This window comes from Piliocolobus tephrosceles, chromosome 1, assembly GCF_002776525.5.
Source record: "Piliocolobus tephrosceles isolate RC106 chromosome 1, ASM277652v3, whole genome shotgun sequence".
NCBI lineage: Eukaryota > Metazoa > Chordata > Mammalia > Primates > Cercopithecidae > Piliocolobus > Piliocolobus tephrosceles.
Genome location: NC_045434.1, coordinates 22501032 through 22524891, shown reverse-complemented (window position 1 = coordinate 22524891; position 23860 = coordinate 22501032). Strand labels below are relative to the sequence as shown.

At 44.2% G+C, this 23860-nt stretch overlaps 1 protein-coding gene across 1 annotated transcript; it reads right to left on the bottom strand.

Moving 5' to 3' along the window:
- Positions 1-3686: 3686 nt before the first annotated feature.
- On the bottom strand, positions 3687-23170 carry LRRC52 (leucine rich repeat containing 52). Its single transcript, XM_023207038.1, has 2 exons — positions 22549-23170; positions 3687-4139 (listed from the first exon to the last, which is right to left on the bottom strand). Exons 1-2 carry the CDS (start codon positions 23168-23170, stop codon positions 3856-3858), a joined length of 906 nt encoding a protein of 301 aa, XP_023062806.1. The 3' UTR covers positions 3687-3855.
- Between the last annotated feature and the right edge of the window lie 690 nt (positions 23171-23860).

The window sequence follows — 23860 nt, the reverse complement described above, 5'->3', positions numbered from 1 at the left end:
TATTTTATTGCCCAGCATGTTTTTGCATCCAGTATGCCATGTGGTGGTTCTCAGGTTGACTGATGCTACCAGGCACCTGGCTATCCAAATCAGAAATTTGGGCCCTCTCCTTAACTCCTTCTTCTTTCTCTGAATCCTCCCTCCATTAATTCTTCCCCAACCTCCCATATCCAGTTACTCATGAAATTCTGTCAGCTCTACCTCTGACATAACCTCACAAATTCATTCAGTTCTGTTTGTTCCCACAGCCACTGCCTTTGGTCTATTACCCTCAACCCCCACTAGAATACTACAGTACTGCTAGTCTCCCCATTTTCCATCATGCCTCCCTCTGGTCTCTTCTTCACCTTATAGCCAGAGTGAGTTTTCTCAAACACAGGTTAACTAGACTCGGTGGTTCTCATGCTTACAACTCTCATGCTTACTTCAGGAGCAAGTTCCATATCTTATCCTGGTGGGGCAGAGACAGTTCCTTGTTTTCCTTTTTTTTTTTTTTTTTTTTGAGACAGAGTCTCGCTTTGTCGCCCAGGCTGGAGTGCAGTGGCCGGATCTCAGCTCACTGCAAGCTCCGCCTCCTGGGTTTACGCCATTCTCCTGCCTCAGCCTCTTGAGTAGCTGGGACTACAGGCGCCCGCCACCTCGCCTGGCTAGTTTTTTGTGTTTTTAGTAGAGATGGGGTTTCACCATGTTAGCCAGGATGGTCTCGAACTCCTGACCTCGTGATCCACCCGTCTCGGCCTCCCAAAGTGCTGGGATTACAGGCTTGAGTCACCGCGCCCGGCCAATTCCTTGTTTTCCATAGCATTCCTGGCACACAGACTACGTTTCTCTGCAGTAAGGTTGGGACCGTGTGAAATGTGAGTGGAAGTGACACGTGTCATTTCCAGGCCCAGCAGTTACAAACTGTGTGCCTGTGGCCTCTCTTTTCTCTTCTGGAGTGGACATCTGAGGCCGTGTTCTAGGTGCTGGAGCTACAGGGTGGGAGGGCTCCCTACCCACATAGGACTCTACATGAGTGACTAATTAGTCTTTGTTGTGGTAAGCCAATGAGACTTTGGGGTTAATTTGTTACTGTAGTATAGGCTACCATAATCCTGACCACCACAGGGATAGAAAAGGCCCTTCAGGATCTGGCCTTGCTTCTCTCTCTAACATTACTTCTCTGTTCTTCCTTCCCTTATATTCTATATTCCAGTTATAATGGCATGCCAGGCTCTTCCTCACTTCCAGGCCTTTGTATATGCAGCTCTTTTTGCTTAGGATGTCTTTTTGTCACCCACATCCACTTTACTACTTTGCCTAGTGAATCTCAACTCAACTTTCAAGCCTCAGTGTAGATGCCTCTTGCTCTGAGAAGCCCTCCAGGATACCCTACTGCCTCCTGGTTGAGGCGCCCTTCCTCTGGGTCCCCTTAGAATACTGTGCCGGCCCTTCACTTACCACTCTGTCTTGAAATGGCCTGTTTTCTTGTTTCTCCACCAAAGTGAACTGGAAGCTCCCTGAGCTTCACTACTTTGCCCCATTCACCGTGATCTTCTCAGGCCTTGTCAGAGTAGGTGCTCAGATCATTTTTGTGGAATGAGTTATTGCTGGAAGACCCAGGCAAAATCTTGGGGAAGAAGCTATCGTGAAAAGCCGCAGTTCACATTTCTTTTGCTAAGACTTTCTTAGTAGTTTAAATTCCTGAGAGACAATATTGATTAGTGATTTGGAGGAAACAGTCTATAGTCAGACAGAGCTGGTTTCACTTCTGGTTGTACTAGATGTGTGATGTTTAGCAAGTTACTTATCCTCTTAAGCCTCAGTTTCAGGATCTGATGGGAATAATGCCTACTGCATGGGATTGTTGTGATGATTCAATTAGTTGAGATGCACGTGTTTATGTGTGTATGTGAATGTGTTTGTGTGTATGTATATGCACTTAGAACAATGCTTAACATATAGAAGGGCCCAATAAATGTTAGACGTGTTATTACATTAAAAATACCGTAATTGCAAATAGAGTATCCTAGATTGGGTCTTGGAACAGAGAAAAGGGCATTGTGAAAAAACAAACAACAAAAAAACCCAGTGAAATACCAATAAAGTCTAGAATTTAGTTAATAGTAGTGTTCCAGTATAAGTTTTTCAGCTTTGATAAATGTACCACTGTAATTGAGATAACGTTAGGGGGAACTGGGTGAGAGGTATATGGGGACTCTGTGCTACCTCTGTAGCTTAGTCCAAAGTTATTCCATCATAAAAAATGTATTAAAATAAATTCTTATTATAATTGATATTCATTGTATTCTCACAATATCCCTATATAAGTACTGTAGTGATTGCCACTTACAGATGAAGAAACTGAGGCACACAAAAGTTAAGTAACTTGCCCATGGTCACTCTTAGTTCAGGATAACAAAGTAGGAATGATTGGTGGGTTGGGATTTAAATAGAATGCATAATAAACATTTATTTTGTGTAAGTTATCACCCTATATGCTGTGTCCATAGAGAATACTGAAGGCAAGTGGTCTCTGCTCTCAAGGTCATTATAAGTAGGAAGCCCAAGTTCACACAGTGCTAAGTGCAGAACTGGGGATAGAGATCCAGCTCTTGAGTATGGACCCATGCTCTTAAGCATTGCACCAAACAAACTGGAGGGCAAGTGGTGATTAGAGTCACATGCAATTCACAGCGGAAGTGCAGATGTAAAAACAGATCTGGTTGGGAGTTTAGAGACAGCTAGTTTCACGGGTGGGGGTTTGATCTGAGTCTTGAACATGAGTGTAATTTGATCTGAGTAGAGCAAAAAGGAAAACCTGGAGTGGGTTTTGGGACCTGGGTTGAGCCGACCCTCTCTTCACTCCCTTTCCCAGGCCTGAGTGCAGGACATGCTTGTGTACATTTGGCTATTCTGTTTAGTACTTCGTGACAAACAGTAGCTCATAGTGCATAGGGCATGGACTTTGGCATGGGTCCATCAGTTGCTCTGCTCTTACCATCTACGTGATCTTGAGCTGGTGACTTCATCTCTCCATACATCAGGAAAATAACGGTAACAATGACCATCTGACCTTGTTGTCAGGCACATTAATCCAGGGGGAAATGTATATAAAGCACATTTCTGGGCACTTGGGATGGACCCACTGGGTGGTGGCCACCTCTATGTGGCCAGGTTTATATGATGAACCCTTGGTTGTGCTGCTAAAATATTTGTATTTCATGTAAAGGAAAGAACATGGACTTTGGGAAGCTGTGCTACTTACCAGTTGTGTGACCTCTGTCAGTTGTTTAACTTGTTCAGGCCTCAAATTTTCATGGTAAAATAATATCAATATTATAGGATTGCTGTGATAACTACGAGATGGAGTGTGAAGATGGCCCATGGACACATTCCATTAATGTTAGTTCTTATCATTGTCTTATATGTTTTTCCATTTGATTAATATTAATCTTCACTTCCACTTAAATTGTTTGCTCTTTAGGAGAGATCTTAAATTGTGTTTTCCTTGTATCCATCCCTCCAGCACTTAGTTTGGGGACATAGTAGGTGCTTATTAAACACAAGTTGGCTGACTTTTGGGGTAGGCTTTCTTGGTATTTAGATGCATCCAACAATGTTTCTAGATTTTGTTCTACCCCATCCTGCTGAGCTCAAGAAGTCATCCTCGGGCTGGTGAAGTGGGAAGGGACCAACCTGTGAAATGGCTAGCAGAGATTTTATTTATTTTACTAGTAGGTTTCAATCTCTATGACAGCTCCAAGGTGGTGGGATGGGGAGGGCAAGAGAGAAAGCAGGAAGCCTGGGGGAGGCACATAAGATAGTGGTCTCTGGCAACTAAATAAGCTGAGGGAACTCCTGGACCGAGCTCGTCTAGGTTGGAAAAATCTGCCTGCTGACTTCCACCCTAGTCCCGGCCTCGTCCTCGTCCTCTTCGCTTGACTTGCGGCGAGTGTTCTGGTAGAGCACAGCACACACACCTGTGAGCCAGGCAGCCACAGTTCCTGCGGCGAAGATGCCGAAGCCGATGAGCAGCAGGAAGAAGTAGTCTTTGTGGTCCAGGTGCGTGATGCACATGTACCGGAGTGGGTTCCCCACCCGGGTGATGGGCCACCCTGTCAGCTCTGTGGGCTCCACACATGTGGCATTTAGATCATCTAAGAAGAAAAACACAGCAGGCAGGGTGCTGAAACAGCGTGACTCCCAGGGTCCTAAGGCCAAAGGAGATCTGGAGGGGCCATCTGGACCCTCACTGCTCCAAGTACGGTCTGTGGGCCAGCAGCGTCAACATCACCTGGACCTTGTTAGAAATGCAGAATCTCAGGACCCACTTGTGACCTCCTGAATCCGAATCTGCATCTCAACAAGGCCTTCAGGGTATCTGTTGCACATTGGAGTTTGAGAAGTACTGGGCCTGGACTGTTCCTTGTCCCCAGGCTTTGCTGCATTCAGGCCATGAAAATGCTTCTTAAGGATGCTCAAGGAAGGAGAGGCCGCAACAGGGGTAGGGAGGTTGAAAGGTTAGGCAAGATTGCCATGAAGTGTTGACATCTCTCTGTTCTTTACCGATCACCTTCCTCTTGCCCCTCCCTTGTGTCCATCCCAACTTTCCCTTCACCTTGTCCCTTTCTCTTTAGCAGTAGCTGAGACCAACCTGGGACCATCAGCACCCGCCAAGAGCATTGCAAGCCACTCAACTCTAGGAAGGGACGAGAGTCTCTTGAAATGTTTACTGTGTGTTCTACCCGCTCACCACTTCCCCACCCCCCGCCCCTGAACAAGTCAGGGGAGCCCAGGGTAAACAGGTTGCCAATAGGGAAAGCAGTTCTGCTTCTCAGAGGTGGTGTTGGCCATCACTGGCTGATTATGTCATCCACATGAGTCTTCAGTCATTCTTAGCAGCTGACTCAGCTTCCTGGCTACTTCTCTGAGCACCTCCCCATATGTGATGCCATGGCCTTCACTATATAACAGAAAGAAAAGTGGGCTCTGGAGCTAGACAGGCCAGGCTTCTAATCCAGACTCTGTTACTTGCTAATTTTGTAAACTTCAGCAGGATACTGAATTCTTTCTCTGATTTCCATTTCCTCATCTTACCAGTGCAAAGAATGACACTTCTCAGGGTAGTTGAGAGAACGTACTGACACAGGTAAGAAGGCACAAGTGATTGTGCCTCGAGCATGGAATCCTTGGAGCCCTATCACTGCCCCTGCATTTTTCTAACTCCATATACTCTGTCATGCTGAGGCTGAGTGCTTGTGTGAGATGCTCAGGTGAATGTATCCAGCACACGCTAGATCATTGAGCTCCAGCTCAGCACTGAGGCCAGAGCTTGAGACAACCACAATCAATATTATAATAGCAGCCAGTATTTGCTAAGTGCTTACTATGCACTAAGTGAATTACAAATATCTCATTTAATTCTAATAATAACCTTGATGCACATAATATTATTTTCCTTGTCTTACAAATAAGGAAACTGAGACTCAGGAGATCCCATAACTTGAAGGTTGTAGATAACTGCAGAATCTAGATAGAAGACAGAAGACAGAAAGACAGTGTGAGCTTGTTTTGCATAAGTGGGATTTGCAAACAGGAGCCATTGTGAAGAGGAGTTTCCTCTAAACTTCAGGGCAGGAACTGCCTGACTAGTGAAAACATCACTATCCTTGGTGACCCAGGATGTTAGGAAAATCCGGTTCAGTTAGGGAAATCCTAATGGGGGCTGGAAGCAGCATTCAAAGAAAAAGTACAGAAGTAAGTTGGCTGGGGAGAAGGCATTTGGGATTATGGGTGGCTAGAAAGAGCTGTCCTCTTCACCTGGACACCATTACCTACCTCTTGCTTCTGTATCAATGCACCTATAGCAAAGTCATTTTGTTTTGTTCAGGAAGATGGCCTGAAGTGTGTAATGCTGTTTAGGACTCAAGCTCAGAAAAAGTTGTAGACACAAGAGGGGAAGCCAGTGCAGGAACTGTGTTGTATCCACTGTTTGTAATGATTACAGAGGAAGGGAGAGGAAGAAGCCTCTCTCTAGACTGAGTATGGGATGGTGGCCCTCAGGGCAAACCTGCCCCACCAGAGAGCTCTCAGGTAGAGGGAAAGGAGTTGAGGGCTGAAGTCGCAGGAATGCAATTATGCCTCTGTACCTCTTTCTGGTCAGCCTGGCTTGAGGACCTCTGTGGCTTTGCCCAGGAGGCCTGAGCATGGGGCTCCCATGAGCTGGGGAGGCACCTGGAAGCTCTCCAAGAATTCTATCGAGAGAGAGCTCAGGTCACCTGCCCAAACTCTGGGAGACATGAATCTTCAAAGAAAGTTGTATTTGAGAAATGAAAACACGGGATTCGGAGGGTCTGGGATGTGTCTAGGGGGGTTTATCTCATTCTATTTTTAAAAAGATTGGGCTTTCAAATTGCAGCTTGGGCGGCAGGGATGAGACTAAACATCACACACGTTTCCCCGTTTTGGAGCATTAACTTTGAAAGGAGCAATTAGGCAGTGATTTTAATGCATTGTTAGGCTGCTAAGTGAGGGATGTGGGTGGCTTTGTTGGGAGGGAGGCCTGGGTTTCTCTCCCGTTGAATTATCTCCCCCTCTTCCCAGTCTCAGTGACTGCCAAGATTTGGGCTCTCCCCTCCCCGGCTCCCTATCTCCATTGTTTCCCTTTCCCAGCTCAGGGCCATTTCATACACTTCTGCCAAATTGCCTTCCCCAAGTACAGCTCTTCCCCGGTCACACTCTGGCTCAAAACCCTCCTCTGACCTCCTGTGAACCTCAGAATAACACTCAGACCATTTGGCCTGGCATTCAGAGCCCCTCAGCATCTACCCCTTCTCCCCTTCTCTCCTTGCTTCTCAGCACTGCTGGTAACCTTTGCTCCAATCAAATTAAACTACATACTATGCCTTGATTACACCTCACCCTTGCCCTCATCTGTAGTTACTTTGTTACACGGCTCCTTTTGTATCAAATGCCTCATACTCCTAGTTTTGCAGGATCCCATCTTTTAAGATCTAACTTAAATGCGTCTATTCCAAGGAGACCTTCCTCAACCACCCCGTCCTCAGAGCTTGGAGGACATGTGATTGTTCCCATTTGTGAACTCATCCCTAGCATTTCCGTGTGTCATTCTTAAGTACCTATCACATTCTATCTTGCATGATGGTTATTTACAATGTGCATCCTTTCTCCCCTACTAGATAGACTTTTAGCTCTTAAAGGTATAAACCATGTCTGATCATTATTGTTCTGGTTAATAAGAGCTATCATTCATTGACCAAATTGTGTAATTTGTAAAATTGAGGGATGTTCTTTTTTTAAATTATGAGATTCTAGGTTAATCCTACTGTTCTAGTTTAATTCTATAAAAACACTCTGTAATTTTGATCCTTTGCAATTTCTTGAGAATTTGCTATATGGCTGAATGTAAGGTCAATTTTAGTACATTTTCCATGTGCTACAAAAATATTATACAGTAGAACCTCTAATAATGTTGTTTCATCCTCTGTCATTTTGTTACAATATTAATGAGAAAAAAACTATTCCCAGCCAGGGCCACTGTTTGTATGCGGTGTGTGCACGCTCCCCATGTCTGGACAGGTTTTCTCCAGGTGCCCTGGTTTCTGCCCACATCTCAAAGATGTGCATATTAGGTGAACTGGCTTGTCTAGATTGGGCCAGTCTGAGTATGTGCGAGTGTGTGTATGTGTGGCCCCCAGTGGAATGGCGTCCTGGCCAGGGCTGCTTCCCACCTTACACCCTGAGCTGCCAAGATAGGCTCCAGCCACTCACAGCCCTGAACTGAAATAATTAGGCAAATATTATCTTACTTGTGTGTATGAATCTTTCTTAAATGTATGTATGTTTCATATTTCAATGCTAAATATCAGAAGTATTTTTTTATCTTTGTGTAGAAGTTTGGTGATGTTTTTGTGACTAGAAATAAGCTTTAGAAACTTAATTCTTGCTTATATCAATTAGCCTATGGTAGAATTGGTTTTGTTATATGTCATTTTGCTTAAAGTGGCAGTTTCCAAGAACCTATGGATATTAAGTGAGGACTTATTGTATTCTTTGTTGAGTACATTGTTCTGTGCATGTCAGTTATGTTGTGGTGGTGTACTGATCTTCTATACCCTTATTGACTTTTTATTTATAAGCATCTATTGTCTCTTAGTTATTATTAGACTATTGTCTACTAGTCTCTGTAACTATGTAAAATTACCAGTTTTTACTGTGCACTGGTCCGCTCCATATAGTTCTTTCAAGTTTTGCTTCACATTTTTTTTTTTTTTTTTTGAGATGGAGTTTCCCTCTTGTTGCCCAGGCTGGAGCGTAGTGGTGTGATCTTGGCTCACTGCAACCTCTGCCTCCCAGGTTCAAGTGGTTCTCCTGCCTCAGCCTCCTAAGTAGCTGAGATTACAGGCACATGCCACCACGCCCAGCTAATATTTATATTTTTAATAGAGATGGGGTTCCACTATGTTGGCCAGGCTGGTCTCGAACTCCTGACCTTAGGTGATCCACCTGCCTCGGCCTCCCAAAGTGCTGAGATTACAGGTGTGAACTACCACACCTGGCCTTCCCTTTACAAATTTTAAAGCTGTGTTATTAGGTACATACAAAGTTATAATTGTTACGTCTTCCTGGTAGAATTACCCTTCTAATATTGATCAATATCTCTCATTATCTCTAGTAATGCTTCTTGCCTTAAAGTTTACTTTGTTTAACATTACTATGGCTGCATTGAAATTCTTTTGGTTAGTGTTTGCATTGTGTATCTTCTTCCATCCTTTTACTTTTATCTTTCTATGTTCTTATATATAAGGTATATTTTTGTAAGCAGTATGTAGCTGGGTTTTGTTTTTCATCCAAGCTAGCAAACTTTGTATTTTAATAAGCCCATTGACATTTAATGTAATTACTGATATATTTGGATTTATATCTAGTATCTATTTTTTTCATTTGTCTCCTTATTTCATGTCCTTTTTCTAACCCTTTGTTGCCTCCTTTTATTTTTATTTTTTAATAAATCATTTAACTTCCTTTTCTTTAGCTTATTAACCACACTTTCTTTTCCTATTCTAGTATGGTGACTTTAGAGGTTTTATACCCATCTACTGATCCTGGAGTGCCTGACATGTGCTAGGCACTATATGAGATGCTTTACAAAATTAAACTCTAAGCTCTACTCTTGATCACCCCACAGGGCAGTTTTAATTATTCCCATGCTATGGAATGAATAAACTATACATCAATTCTTCCTTCTCTGGCTTTCTTGATTTCCTTGTCTCCCACACAGGGCGTCAGCAAGTACTGTTGTACATGCTGTGCACTGCACAACTCCAGGAGGTTCCATTCATTTTATAGATAGGTGACCCAGCTTTATGACACCACTTTACTCAACCTCACTCCAGTGGCCCAGGGCATTAACTACAGATGTCATTAATATTGAACTTCTTATTTCAAATAGTTCCTAAGGAAATACAAACTACCACCTGGTTTATTTCTGTACACAGTATCTTGCTCAAAGGCAGAAAACCTCTTTGTCAGAATCAGATGCATGGAACAACTATAGTGTCTGGGGCCTGGAACCACACCTGTTAGTATAGCAGCCCAGGAGACCTCCCTTTCAGAAAATAGTCCTGAACCCTCTGGTTATAAGAGGAACTGCTTCTTTTCTCTGTCTTCTGGAGGGACCCCAGTTCTGCGTAGGGCTCTGCTGCAGGTTCCCAGTGACTTGGTGCCCCCAAAGAAGTCAGGTTGCTCTGAGCCCCTGTGGCAGCTTGCTTAGGAACCTTCTGGGCTGACTGGCGGGGTGAGCATCTAGGCGGTGGCAATGGAAAGCAAGAGAGTGGAATCTGAAGGTACTGCAATTACCTCTCAGTGAGTAAATTATGTTTCCATCAGCTTAAGCACCTTGTCAAGCACTTTGTCAACTTCTATCCTGGACCTAGAGAAAAGCCTAATTCCCCCATGTTTTCTTTTAGGCCCCAGTCCACCCAAATATCAGTAGGTGTACAGTGTTTTGCCTTCTATTTTTTTTGCAAGGTAAATTATGTTTTTGTCAAGGAAATTGATTTGCCACCTATTCATTTGTCTGACTCCACTCATTAGATTACAGATACTATGAGGATAAAGATTTTTTGTCTGTTTTGTTCACTGACGTTTATCAGGATGCTAGAGCTCAGGGTGTATTTGTTGAATGAATTGATTGCTATTCAAACTCCTTGGGCTCACTGTCCCTGACATAATGCTCCGGTGGAGGAAAGGGAACCTGAGTGGTAGAATACCATACGTGGGTCAGCTGACCTTGAACTGCCTCAGACACTCTACACTGGGTGAGTAGCAATCCCTGTGAGAGTCTGGGGAGGTTCAGTGAGCTAAGTGAAGCTCCAAGGAGGCAGGAATGGATGCTCTCTAGGACCAAATGGAGGTATAAGCCTTGAACTGGGAAGGGCACCTCCTCTGTCCTGTGAGACCAAAGAGAAGGAAACAAGGGTAAGAGTATGAGGACAAACTGCTGCAGGTATGATATCAAAAGGTAATTATTATTATTTCCAAATTACTTTTTGAGAACTGTTTGAGAGCAGAGACCCTTTTTCTGAACCCTTGTATCCTTAGTTCCTGGCACGCAGTAGGTGCTCAATGAATGTATGTCGAATGCAAGGGTGGATTATTGGTCTGATCTCCTATAGTACTTTTAAAAGTCTGATGTCTTTGGCCTGTTGTTTAGGACTGGTTCCCCAAATAGAATTCGAAGGGATCACTATTATATATTCTGTTGTACTACGGGTGCCCAGAGGAGATGATTCCCTAGAAGGAAACCTGGGTTGGGCAATATGGCTGCTCAAGAACACCAAAGCCAACTGGCCAGCAAGGCCCCCTTCTCAGATCCTCATGCGCAAACCTATGAGAATTTCAAGCCCTGGCACTGGCTTCTACCTTTGCCTTTGTGGAGCTCCACTTACTCATTGCCCAGCTGTCATCCAATGATGGCATAAGCCAGAGGTCAGCAAACTACAACCTGTGGGCCAAATCCAGACTGCTGTTTTGTAAACAAAGTTTTATTGGAACACAGTTTTCCCATCCTTTTGCTTATTTTCTAATGCTGCCTTCACCTTAATGGCAATGTTGAGTAGGTGCAATGAAAACCCACAAGGCCTAGAATATTTACTGTTGACCCTTTCTGGAAAGCATATGCTGACTCCTGGTCTAATCTATCCTAGGCACCTTAAAACCTTAAGGATTTGTGTTATATGCGCTTGTGCAAAGTACAATTCTTATCTGGTATTCACAATTTCCCCCCCTTGTGTATACAGTCTATGGATTTTTAAAGGTTAAAAGTGATTCATAGACTCATGGAACATGTAGATGAGACCTTGACGTTCAGCAAGTTCAACCCGATGATGCCTGTGCTTTACAGGTGTTTTAGGTTATAGAACTGGTCTTGTGTATAACCGGTTGCGTGTGGGCATGATTCAGAGGCAAGAAGCTTTCTTTTTCTCATAATTCCGTCTCATGGGCTTATCAGTACCCAGAACTCTGTCAGTGGGAGATGAAACCTTTCATTTCACCAATAAAATAACACTCAAAGTGTAACGTTTTCTGAAAAAGAAGCAAGTGATTTAATCCCTACTCAGGGGTAGCCCCCTGCTACCACCTTTTGGTGGGGTGAGGGGAACAAGCTGCTTGATGGGGCTGGGGGCTGGGATCAGGTTCTTCTTGGAAGTTAAAAATTAAATTTTTTTCCTTCTACTTTCTTCTCAGTTTGGCCTAAAGCTGAGCCTACTTAAGAACTACCCATCTGCTCAGAAAAATCCAGAGGGCAGACAGTTGTCCTCATGGATAACAAACCATTATGAAACCCCAGGAGCCGAAGGGCACCATCATTCACCAGTCCACCAGGCAGAAACACCAGGCAGAAACTGTTTGCTTCCTCTTTCACATTCCACGTTTGGATCATAAGGAAACCCTGCTAGTCCTACCTTCAAAATGTGTCCCGATTCTTACCTCTTCTCATCACCTGGACCATTGCCCTGGTCCCAGCCAGTGTCCTCTTTTGCCTGAACTGTGTTGGCCTCTGAATGTGTGTCCTTGCTTTTTCCTACAATCTCTGTCTGGAGACAGCAGTGGGAGCAATTTGTAATTACAGATCCTGTCACTTCCCTGCTCAAAATCCTTCCACGACTTACCGTCACACTTAGAATAAAATCAAAAGCCTCTCCATGGCCTATCTACCCTATGTGACCTGGCCTTCGTAATTTTCTATCTCATTCTTCCCTTTCTCCTTTTCCTTCACTCTGCTCCAGCCATATTCCCTTTCTAATATGTCATACTCATTCCAGCCCAAGGCCTTTGTGTTCGTTCTCCCCTTGGTCTAGAAAGAGCTTCTTCCTCCTCATGTAATATTTCCATGACTTCTCTCTCACTTTATTTCAGTTCTCTGCTCAAAATCACCTTTGCGGGCCCACTGAGCCTGAAGTATCTGCCTTGTTCTCAATCTCAGGCACACACTTCTCTTCCCTTCTCTTATTTTCCTCCATGGCACTTGTTGTTATTTGACATTATGTCATATGTCAATTTATTTATTGTCTTCTTCTCCCACTAGAATGTAAGCTTCATGAGAGCATGTTTGTTTCTGTTCACACCAGTATGCCCCGTGCCTGGCCAAGGCGCTGGCGTCTGATTGGTGCTCAGTAACTGTCAGTGAATGCATGCACTCAGATCTCAGTCTGGGCTCCTTACCCCTTTGTAAATGTGAAATAGGGATAACAATGCCTGTGCCTCACCTCAGCCAAATGCTGTGACCAAAACATCTTGACTGTTAGAAGAAAATGCGTTGAAAATTACAAGGGTTTGTCTAACATGACTTTAATTCCAGTCTTAACTATGTTTTAATTGGATGCATCAGGTTTTTAGTTATTCTCTTATTTGGGTTGAGGAGAAGGCCAAATTCATCTGTGTGATCAAAAAAGCTATCATTGGCCAGGTGCAGTAGCTCACGCCTCCCAGCACTTTGGAAGGCCAAGGTGGGCGGATCACTTGAGGTCAGACCAGCCTGGCCAATATGGCAAAATCCATCTCTACTAAAAGTAAAAACGTTAGCTAAGCATGGTGGCACATGCTTATAGTCCCAGCTCCTGGGGATGCTGAGGATCACCCTAGCCCGGTAAGTCGAGGCAGCAGTGAGCTGGGATTGTACCACTGCACTCCAGCCTAGGTGACAGAGTAGCAAGAGTGTGCCTCCAAAAAAAAAAAAAAAAAAAACAAAACAAAACCAAAAAACAAAACACTAACTATCATTGCATATGGACCATGCAGCAGATTAGGTGTTTTTTAATGACATCATCTTGGAAGCGTTAACACTCCCCTCAAGAGCTCCAGCACCCCTAAGTTGAACTCCTTGCCTCTGCTCACCCTGTTTGTTTCTGCAAACCCACACTGCTCTACGCCTTCTCCACATCTCATGTGACAATCAGAATCACCACCAGGCAAAGAATTTGTAACAACGACAGCTAGCATTAATTGAACATTTACTGTGTGCAGTTCTAAAATCTTCATGTGGGTTTTTTCATTTAATTATCATAACTTGAGGTAATAGGCACTATTTTATCTGCATTTTGCAGATGAGAACTTGGGTTGGATGGAGACTGTTGCCCACAGTCAAGTAGTTGGCAAGTGACAGAAGCAGGATGAAAAGCCAGGTGACCTGCATCCAGAGCCCACCTTAGTGTTGCCTGCTCAGCTAGCATGTGAATATCTCAAGGACAATGGATATTTTATAGTCGCCTAATTGGATTGGTGTTATGGAAGCATCATAGAAAATATTACATGAAACTGTGTACTTTATAGATATATAGTCATTCTTTGTTTTTTACCTCACTGAAAGAGAAATACAGGCACCAATTGGGCCACTCAATTGTACTCGTCCCCCATCATCACACTCACCCCCATCTATGTTTACCCTTGCCTCCTTCTCTGCAGTCCCAGAGGGCAGAGGAGGTGCCACTCCCCTTTCAAGGATTAGCCCTCCATTTGGTTCTGGAGACCATCCATCCACTCCTGTCCCCTTGGGAACTCTACCCCACAAATGACTTCCCCTCTCTCCTGTATCTTTGTCCTTTTTCTCTGCATCGACTCTTTCCATCAGCAGATAAACACATGGTTGGATTTCTTTTCTCCTAACAATCCTCGTTCTTCGTTTGTTTTCTCTCCAACTAGCACCCTATTCCCTTCAGTCCACAGCCATGCTTTCTAGAAGAGTAGTTTACATGGTTTACTCCTTCTTATCTTTGATGTTCAGTTCATAGCCCATCATGGATAGGTGTTCACTCCCATCATGCCAGTGGAACGGCCTAAGACATCAGGGATCTCCGGTGCTAAACCTGATGGACAGTTTTCTGTCCTTATCTGACCTGCTCCCACTTTTTGGAACTCTTTGGCTCCCATGAATTTATCTCGTTCTAATTTCCTTTGTCTGGGGGCTCCTGCTGTCCTACATGGGTTGCTCTTCCTTACTTGACCCATTGGTATGTTGCATTCCCCAAAGCTTCTTCTGTACTTGGCCCTTATCCTCATTTGAAACTCTTTTTCCTGATTGATCTTATCTTCTGTTAGGTTTCAATGATCACTAGTGAGTTGATGATCCCCAAATATATGTATATTTTATGCCCTGTTCTCTATTCTGAATTTCAGGTCAGAACACCCAAATGCCTAGTGTTTAACAGGGACTTCTCACTCAATAAGGTCAAGACGGGACTCGGCTTCTCCCCTGACTTCCTCACTGCCCTCCTCCAAGTGTGTTTATGTCAGCAAAGCCCCCACACTGTCCAAGTCAAAGTCTTGGGAGCTACCATTGATTATTTCCCTTTCCTATTTCTTCTGTATCTCATTCATTCACTCAGGAAACACTAGTTGAGCATTTTCTCTGTGTCAGGACTGTGCTTGTTTCCGAAGATTCAGATCTGCTCTCATAGCGCTTCCAGTCTATCAGGGAAGACAAATGTTAAACGAATACACATTTATTAATTAGAATTGTGCCAGAAGTTACAAAGGGTGCACAAGAAACTATGAGAAGAGCTAGTTCAGTCCCAAATCTTGTTGCTTCTGCCTTCTAAATGATTCCTTCTCAAATGTCTACACCTCTCCTCCTCACTGTTGCTATAGGCTGCCATACTGTCTGGCTTGAACGCCTACAGAAACTTCCTTCCTAGCCCTACCACCAGCTTGCTACCTCCCAAGACTTCTTAGGATATATTGCATGTTCCCCAAAAAACCATTCAAGGCCCTTCCTAGCTGGGCCCCCATCCTTTTCTCTAGCCGCCTCCATCCTTTGCAGGATTACCTCCAGGATGAGGAGCTCTTCACCTTTAAAGATGAGGAAACTGAGGTTGGCTGCTTTGGCCAGATTTGCACTGCTGTTTTCCAGAGTCCTGAGTGATACTGGGTGACCTGAGGGGCCAGGTGTAGAGATCTGGCATTTCTGAGCTTGGAGTGACCTTCGATCACCTACTCTCAGGGATCCCAATTGGCCTGCATCAGGGAATGTGTCAGCATCACCCAGGGGTTCCTAAATGTCCCATGCTTGCTGCTCCTATGCCTTCTCAGCTTTTCTGGGTGGCTTAGGGATCACTGACTCAGCTGCACCCCTCTCAGACCCCTACTTGCCCTCGGGAGGCTGCTCTTCTGGCTTTCAACAGCCTTGGAAGGCTTGGAACTTCTGGTTGCCCAGGCTTTCTTTCTTTCTTTTTTTTTTTTTTTGCCTTTGATCTTTATTTTAATTGCCCTGATGGAGGACATGGGTAAGCATTGATAGTGGAATAACGTGAGGACCTGAATTCATTCTGGAAATCTAAGTTCGGGCACAGTTGTGGATGACTTTGTACTTGGTAGGTTGAAATGGGGCCACTATCCCATTACAGCAGTCTTGAATACAGGATGATATAACCTCATCATGAAACTAAGATGTTCTCTGCTCAAAACGCCCTCAAAATGACTTGGACCTGAAGCAGCACATGACTCAACCCATCTGCTCCCTGCAGATGGCCCTGAGTGGCTTTGTCCACTGCCTCTGCAGCACCCTTGCTCAAGCTCCTCTGATGTATGGGCCCCACCATCAGGCTCATTTAGGACTGGCTAAGGCTATCAGAGCTGACACAGAGGGGACTCTCTGTCCTCAAACCGCCCCACTCTGGCCCCGGTAGCCTGTCACTTTCTGAATTCTCACTGTTTCTGGTTGTTCCCTGTCAAATTGCAAGTGTTCCCTGAGGGGATATTTCAAAACATTAGGCATTAGCATCTCAGTGCAAATTGATTCATTTACTAATTGGAACAGCCACGGAAGGTCCAGAACACAAGCCACTGTTCTAGGGTTTCTGAAAAGTGGCCTAAGGACCACTGGCATGAAGAGTTGACTGAATCAGAACCTTAGGGCATAGGACCTGGGATTCTTGTGCTCGTTAGAGTTTGAGAAGCACTGTTTGAGCAGGTCTGGCCTGGGAGAAAAGTTTGGGGCAATGAGTTCCTTGGGGTGGAGGCATTGTCTTAGCGAAGTTGAGGGTGCTTAATATAGGACTTGGGAGAGTGCAGGAGTTAGAGGCATCTGCTTCTTAATTGAACTTCCTAATTATGTGATGTAGCCCTCATCACTGGGAACACCTCCACCTCAGCACTTGCCACTATGCACTTGCTCACCTGGGACCCTGCCTGCTGAGCACTGTTCTCTTCTCACCTCCTGTGCACTTATCTTTCTATTTAGGTCCATAGGCTACCAGCTATAAGAGGCCTTTGAGGATATCTAACCCAAATCCTTTATTTTAAGGACAAGAAAAGTGACCCTTGAAGAAGGAAAGTGACTTTCCCCATATCACATAGTGGCATTTCTGGGATCAGGACAGGGCCTCCCGGCTTTTAATTCTATTTTCTGTCTCTTGTATCCTAGATTATCTTATTCAAGACAAAAATTATGACTTTTTTCTCTGTGAAACAGCCACTCCAGCATTATAATGCAATGTTGGGACATAATGAATATACAATAAATGTTTCAGAGTTAAATGGATCATGATATGCCTGACAGCAAAGAAATATCGTGGCATCAGGGAAAAACATTGAACTTGGATGTCAGGATATCTCTGTGCTGGGCTTTTCTCTATAGCCACTTACCTGTGACTCTGGATTCTAAAGTTGTAGCTTAAACATCCTATGTTAAAAGGCTACCTTGACCAGTATGGTAGCCACTAGCCTTAGGTTGCTATTTAAATGTATTGAAATAAAATAAAATAAAAAAATTCAGTTCATTTGTTCTAGTCAAATTTCAAGAGCTCAATGGCCACATGAGGCTAGAGACTACTGTATCGGGCACCATATATGTAGACTATTTACCCTGTTGCAGAAACTTCTGTTGGATAGCATTAGAGCAGACTTTGCCGGTAGAGGGGAATGGGATGTATGAGGCCAGGTTTTGTATGTTTCAGAGCTTAGAGTTTGATTGAATTTTTGAGAGCATCCTGAAAGCCATTTGACCCTATCCCCTGAGGGAAATCAAATATCGTGGGAAGAACTCAATGACCACTCTCACCTTCAAGTATCATTAATGACTGGAAAATAACAGTTCTGGCCAGGAATTAGTCCTCCCACTTGCTAACTTGTGCCAGAAAGGAAATGGAACATGTGGGTCTGTTTTCAGTCTGTATTGATCAGGGCTCAGTAGAGCACCCTGGCAAGGGACACATTACAACACACCTCCACTTCTGCTGTAACTTTTGTGTTTAAAGAGTGACGATATTAACTCTTTGATAACTGAATACTTTTCAGTACATCTGGTGAGTATGCCATTGGAGAGTTTCTTTTGATTCAGAACTTTGATTATAGTGCCAAATCTCTTGCCAACTTGAGAAAGTTTTGATATCCTTGTTCAGTGTAGCCTTATGATAAAATAAAGTGAATGAAACACTTGGCTTCCTCTACAACCCCTCTATAGGGGATGTCCTTAGCAAAAATGTGACACAGAAGAAGCATATGATATTGTCCTCATGTCTTTTATTTTAAGACCTCTGCACTTCCTTCTTGCACTTCTGTTTCCTTCAAGGTTCTCCACTGCTGCAGAATTAATCTTAGCTAATCAAATTCCCAAGAATTAACTCCCCCTGATGTGAGAGCTGATAAAGGCTTAAGGACACTTGTGTTATTCTTCCCAGGAGTTCATGTATTTTTGCAGGTTCTACAAGATCATAACACATACTTGGGACCCAAAAGGATGAACCTCTAGTGGCTAATTTCAGATTAGTGGTAGGAAGTGGATAGGGACACACTGGGGCAAAAGTATTTATTACTCAGTTATACCATGTAGGTGACGTCTTTCTCCTGAGGCTAGTGAAAGTTGCCTACTTCTAACATCCCCAGAATGTTGCCTACACATCCACACCTGCCTCTGGAAGTGGAGCTTGTCTTTCCGTAGAGTTTTGGTTCTAGATTCAGGTGACTCAGGAACAGGCACCCTGCTGCTGCTGGTCTAGCCCCAGGTCTCATGGCCCAGGCTGAGACAAAGCCTTGATTTGAGCTTCTGCTTTTGTTGACTAGGGTCTGAACACCCATGTTCTTAACTTACCTAATAATACCCAACTCAGAATGTGACATAGACTTGTCCTGTCCCTCCAGGATTCTCTTTGCCCCATTTTTGTTTGGGTTAGAGTCTTAGAAGCAGCTGCCCACCTTCCTACATCCTATCTATATTCCTGCCTGCATCTCTATAGTCATGTTTCTAGACAGGGTGCATTGTCCTTTAACACCACATATGCTGAGCCTTCCTGAAGTCCACTGCTTATCTAGGGGAACACTTGACTGCTTTCTGCTATTCTACTCTCTTAGTATCCTGTACCTTTCCTCATCTACCAACCATTTGTTTTTTGATTGCTTGTAGCGTGTCAAGCTTAAATGCTAATGGCACTTCATAAATGTTCTCATTTCATTTTATGACAGCCCTAGGAATTTGGTTCTATTATTATCCTTGTCTTCAAGACGAGGAGATTAAAGTTCAGAGAAGTTAAGTAACTTATCTTATATCCTGCAGCTAGTCAGCATGAGGGCTAGGATTATAACCCATTGATTTTATTCCAGAACCTGAGCTCTTAACACTGGGCTCTGCTGCCTGAGGGTGGCTGTCCTTCATCACCTGGAGGACAAGTGGCTGCCCCAAGTGCCTGTCACCCGAGTAGGCACATGCTGGCCTCATTTGTCATGCCCTGTTTTGTTCCGTTATGCCCAACTAAACTATGGCACAGATATGGCGCAGATGACCCAGAGTTACGTGAGTCTCCATATGCAGCCTTAGGTTTCTTGGTTAGATACCTTCATAAGCACTTGTTTGGCACATAGTAGGCACTCAATAAGTATTTAAATAGATGAATGGATGAACTGAATTGTAGCATGGAAGTCCTTTAGTTCACTGCATTGCTTTTCAAGGAATACATGTGCATTCTTATATTGTCCTTAATATTACACTACAGTGAAAATTTCCCAGGGCTAAGGTTCAGTATTTCCCTGGATCTAAAATGAGCCTGTTTGTGAAGTGGATTCTGTTCTATAAACAACCAGATTACTCAACTTATTTCATAGAAAATAAGAGAAGCAGCCAATGAATTTTACTGTAAGGGTGTTCAACTTTATGGGTATGCATGTATCTGTTCATGTATGTGGGTGTGAACCTGTACATTTATGTATGTGTATGTAATATGCGAGTGGGTATGTAAGTAGGTATGTATGTATAAATGGTATATACGTACGGGTATGTGAGTATGTATGTATATATGGTATGAACATATGTATACATGGTATATACAAACCTTTGTGTTTGCATATGTGTGTGTATGTATTTGTGTTTTCATGTGTGTTTGTGTGCATATTTGTGATTGCATGTGTGTATGGGAAGGGAGAACCAGACTGAATAAGGCCCAAATGAGAGCAAATGCTAAAGTTAGATTCACCCTTTTGGAGTTGGGGTAGACTGGGGTGAAACCTGGGTTTGCAAGGCAAGTACAGGCATATCAACGACTTTATGATGGTTAGTGCTTATTATCCAATGAAAATGATCTTGAGTCAGTTCCAAGTGGCAGCCAGATAGAAAATAAAGCTGAAGTTTAGATGCAGTAGCCATATGTTTATAATATGACTTATATTTATAACTAAATTCACTTACAGGATGATAGTTATGTAATTTGAGGACTTATGAGATAGTATAGTCTTGTGGAAAAAGACCTGCATTTGAAATCAAGTGGTTCAAATCACTTTCTTGCCATTTATCAACTGTGTGATTTGGGGCGGGTCAGTCTATTTTCTCATCCAAGGATAGGGTTAAAAATATCAATCCTAGTCTCTTCCACAGGCTGAGGGCACAAGTTTAAGTGTTGGTGTGACACTCACACTGAAGAAAATGAGGTACCATGTGTGGAAAAATGGAGGGAGATGAGCAAATTAGCAGTGGTGGGTGCATGTGTGGGGTCCCACGACTGGGGGATGAAAGCTTTCTCTACCTCACAAAACAGACTCTTCATTCATGAGGAGCTTATAAGCTTGACAAGATAGACATTCCTTTCTGATGTCTTGGCAAATATGCAGTGAAAAAGATCTACTTTATAATCCCGTTCAACTGTGGATTGAACTGAAGAGTCAAAGAGTCCAAAGTGGTCAGCCTGAAAATTCTGAGAAGATAGAAGAGTGCAAGCAGAAATTTGATGAAGGGAGATGGAGTGGGAGGTGAAATGGTAGGCTTAGGTGCTGGGGTGGAAGCCAAGCTATGTTACTCTTGTCATCTGGGGTGGGAGGTCCTACTTGCAACCTGATAGGCTCTACTCAAGGAAAAGTGCATATATGGTGGGGAGGGGCAAGAGAAGATGACACCCTTCCATAGGCTAATTTACAGGAACATGGACAGGGAGAATCCCTTTATGGACCACAGGTCATGCATGACGATGATTAGTATTGAACATCTTTGATAGTGCTTTCTAGACACTATCACGGTTTTGGAGAAAAGTAGAAAACATTATCTCTGGCTCCTAGAGATGGTGTTATAGAAAGGCAAGGCCACCTACCCCAGATAACTGCTTCTGCCTTCTAGTCCTGTTGGAAGAGGGTCTGACAAAGTTAGTTTGTTTTGATTTATTCTAACAACTCAAGATGAGGTATTTGGCAATAGGGTCAGGTGTCTAAGGCACAACATTTAAGGAGGCACTGACTCACAATGTCTCATTCTTAGTGCACTCGCTCTCAGTGCCTCCTTAAATTTTGCCTCCTAAAAGTCCTGCTTGCCTCATCCCAGTCCAGATTCTGCCAGGAGGACTTTTTGAGACACACCCATTGGGAGGCCAGGAGGGCACGTTTTTTACTTGCTGTCACCACTTGGTTCTCTCTCCCCCAGTTCTCCTTGAAGTCTGTCATTCTGGCCAGGATTATTCCTAGCATATTGCCACCTGGGCAGGACTTCATGGTGGAAGCTTTAGCAGGAATTTTATGAACCTGCATCTATGAAAACATTTTCAAAGGCAAACACCCAGGGAAGGGGGAAAAGACATGGTTTTGACAGGATTTGATTTTCTACCCAGAGTCCAATTTTGTCAGATTACATCAGTGGCTCCAGACTTTCTGTGAGGGGTTTTTTCTCGTTTTTCTGAAGCTCTGACTTTCCTGGGTAAAAGTGCTATTATTGGTAGAGAGAAGAATTGGAGGGTAAGGATGAGACAGTAAAGTCCCTAAGATAAAGAAGGAATGAAGCACAGGTGCCATGGCAGGCCGGGTGAGGACAGCGGGTAGAGTGGTGGCAAGGAGCTTGGAAATCTCCCAGGTAAGAGTTGAGCATCTACCTGTAAGACTAGAATCTCTCTGCTTGACACAGTGAGCACTGGGACCCTTTCTCCATTGATTCATGCCATTCTCTCCTTCCGTAGGAGGCCAGCATCTTCAAAACAAAGCAGCTATCAAAAGCCCTGTCTTCCTTCTTCCTTCCCTCTCTCACTGTCTGGGTAGCTCACGTGCCCCTCCTTCCATCTGTATATTAAACTTTCCCTTCTATATATATTATACTTCTATTGAATTCTCTACTGCTTATGAATAACTGAATTTACTTTTTGATCCTGGAAAAATTCTGTTGCTGAATTAAACAGATTAAAACAGTTTACCAACAGAATACAGTGTCCCTATATTACCTTGTCACTTTGCAATTACTTTATCATTTCTACACACATCATCTATTTGATGCAACTCTGTAGCTTAGGTAATATTATTGTCCCCACTTTATGGATTAGAAAACTGAGGCTCAGAGAAATGGTGATATTTTCAAGGGTAGCCAACTGGTAAGTGCTAGTTTGGGACCAGAACTCAGCTCTTTGAATTCCTATTTCAGAACTTTTTCTTATTGCTACTCCAGTCAACCCAAGGGTGGGTCCTGCAGAGTAATAAGAATGCATTCAATCAGCTTCACCCAACTTTATCTCCCATTCTGACCATCTTTTGAGTTCACCTTTTCTGGAGCCACTTCAATCACATCCTCTTCCCCACACCCGATCAAGCCCTCACCTGAGGGGTCCATATGGGACACTATTAAGAAGATGGCGAAGTCCAGGAAAGAGCAGTTGCACTTCCAGGGGTTTCCACTCAGAAACAGGGTCTCCAGAACAGGGAGGTGGTGTAAGGCAGCACTGTCCAGGGTCTGCAAGCCGGTATTTCTGAGGTCCAGGTACCTCAAAGAGGTGGTGTTGGCAAAGGTGAACTTGTGAAGCGATAACAGGTGAGGGTTGTTGGCAATGTTCAGCTGCACCAGGTTGCTGAGGACCGAGAAAGTGAATGGGGAGATTGAGGTTAGGTTGTTGGAGCTGAGGTCAAGGTAGATGAGTTTGAAGACCCCGATGAAGGTATAATCCATCAACTCTCGAATCCAGTTGTTCTGACAGTCCAAATAAACAAGGTCACTGAGGAGTCCTAGATGCATTGCTGGCAAACTAGTGATTCTGTTCTCGTTCAGGAACAGCCTCCGGGTGTTCAGGGGTATGTCAAGGGGGTATTCGGTTAACTGCTTCGCTGTGCAGATTACTTCTTGGGCTTGACACAGACAATTATTTGGACACTTTGACCCTGATACCAGCCCCATTCCAAAGGAAAAGAGTAACCACCCGGGGCCAGGGCCTGAAGCAAGGGACATAGTAAGAAGCCACAACCACCCTCCTTCCACCTTCCTGCGGGCTCTGTCCCTCTGATCCGAAGGCTGCCGGTGGAGGGTGGGGCGGGGGAGGGGCGCTGGAAAGAACTGTAACACTTTAGCTTTGTGCAGAGCAATTTTCCATTACAGGAGGACTGAACAGAAATTGAAACGCGAGGCTCAATGCCCTGCCACCCAGCTTGGTGGCTCTGCCTCTCGCTCCCAGACTGCTGCTGGAAGCTTGCCCACTTGGCAGCTTTGAAAGGTCTCACCCTTTCCCTGCATTTGCAAGTGAAGGGGAGCCAGGGGAGAGCCACATGACAATGAGGTTGCCAGTGGACACCTTTGTGATGTCAGCAGCCTCCGGAGACTGCCTGGCTGAGGGAAAGAGATTCCTCACCTCTCCTTCTGGGTGGTGTGGGGGTGTTTTATGTGTCTTGGTAAGCCAGCTGGAACTCCCTGGGGGAGTTGGGGCCTCATGGGTAGGAGCCTGCAGCATGCGTGTGTTGGGGACCGGGCTGGGTTCAGTGTGTGGATGTGTATAGTATCTGTACCCCCTCCGCATGGAGCTGTAGTGGAAGATTAGGTGACACTGGACCCCCTAATCTGCAGGCCATGGAGGGAACACAGGACATCTCCAGGCCAACTTCTTTTCTTAGGGATGAGCAGAGTGACTTGCTTGAGGTCAGTTCT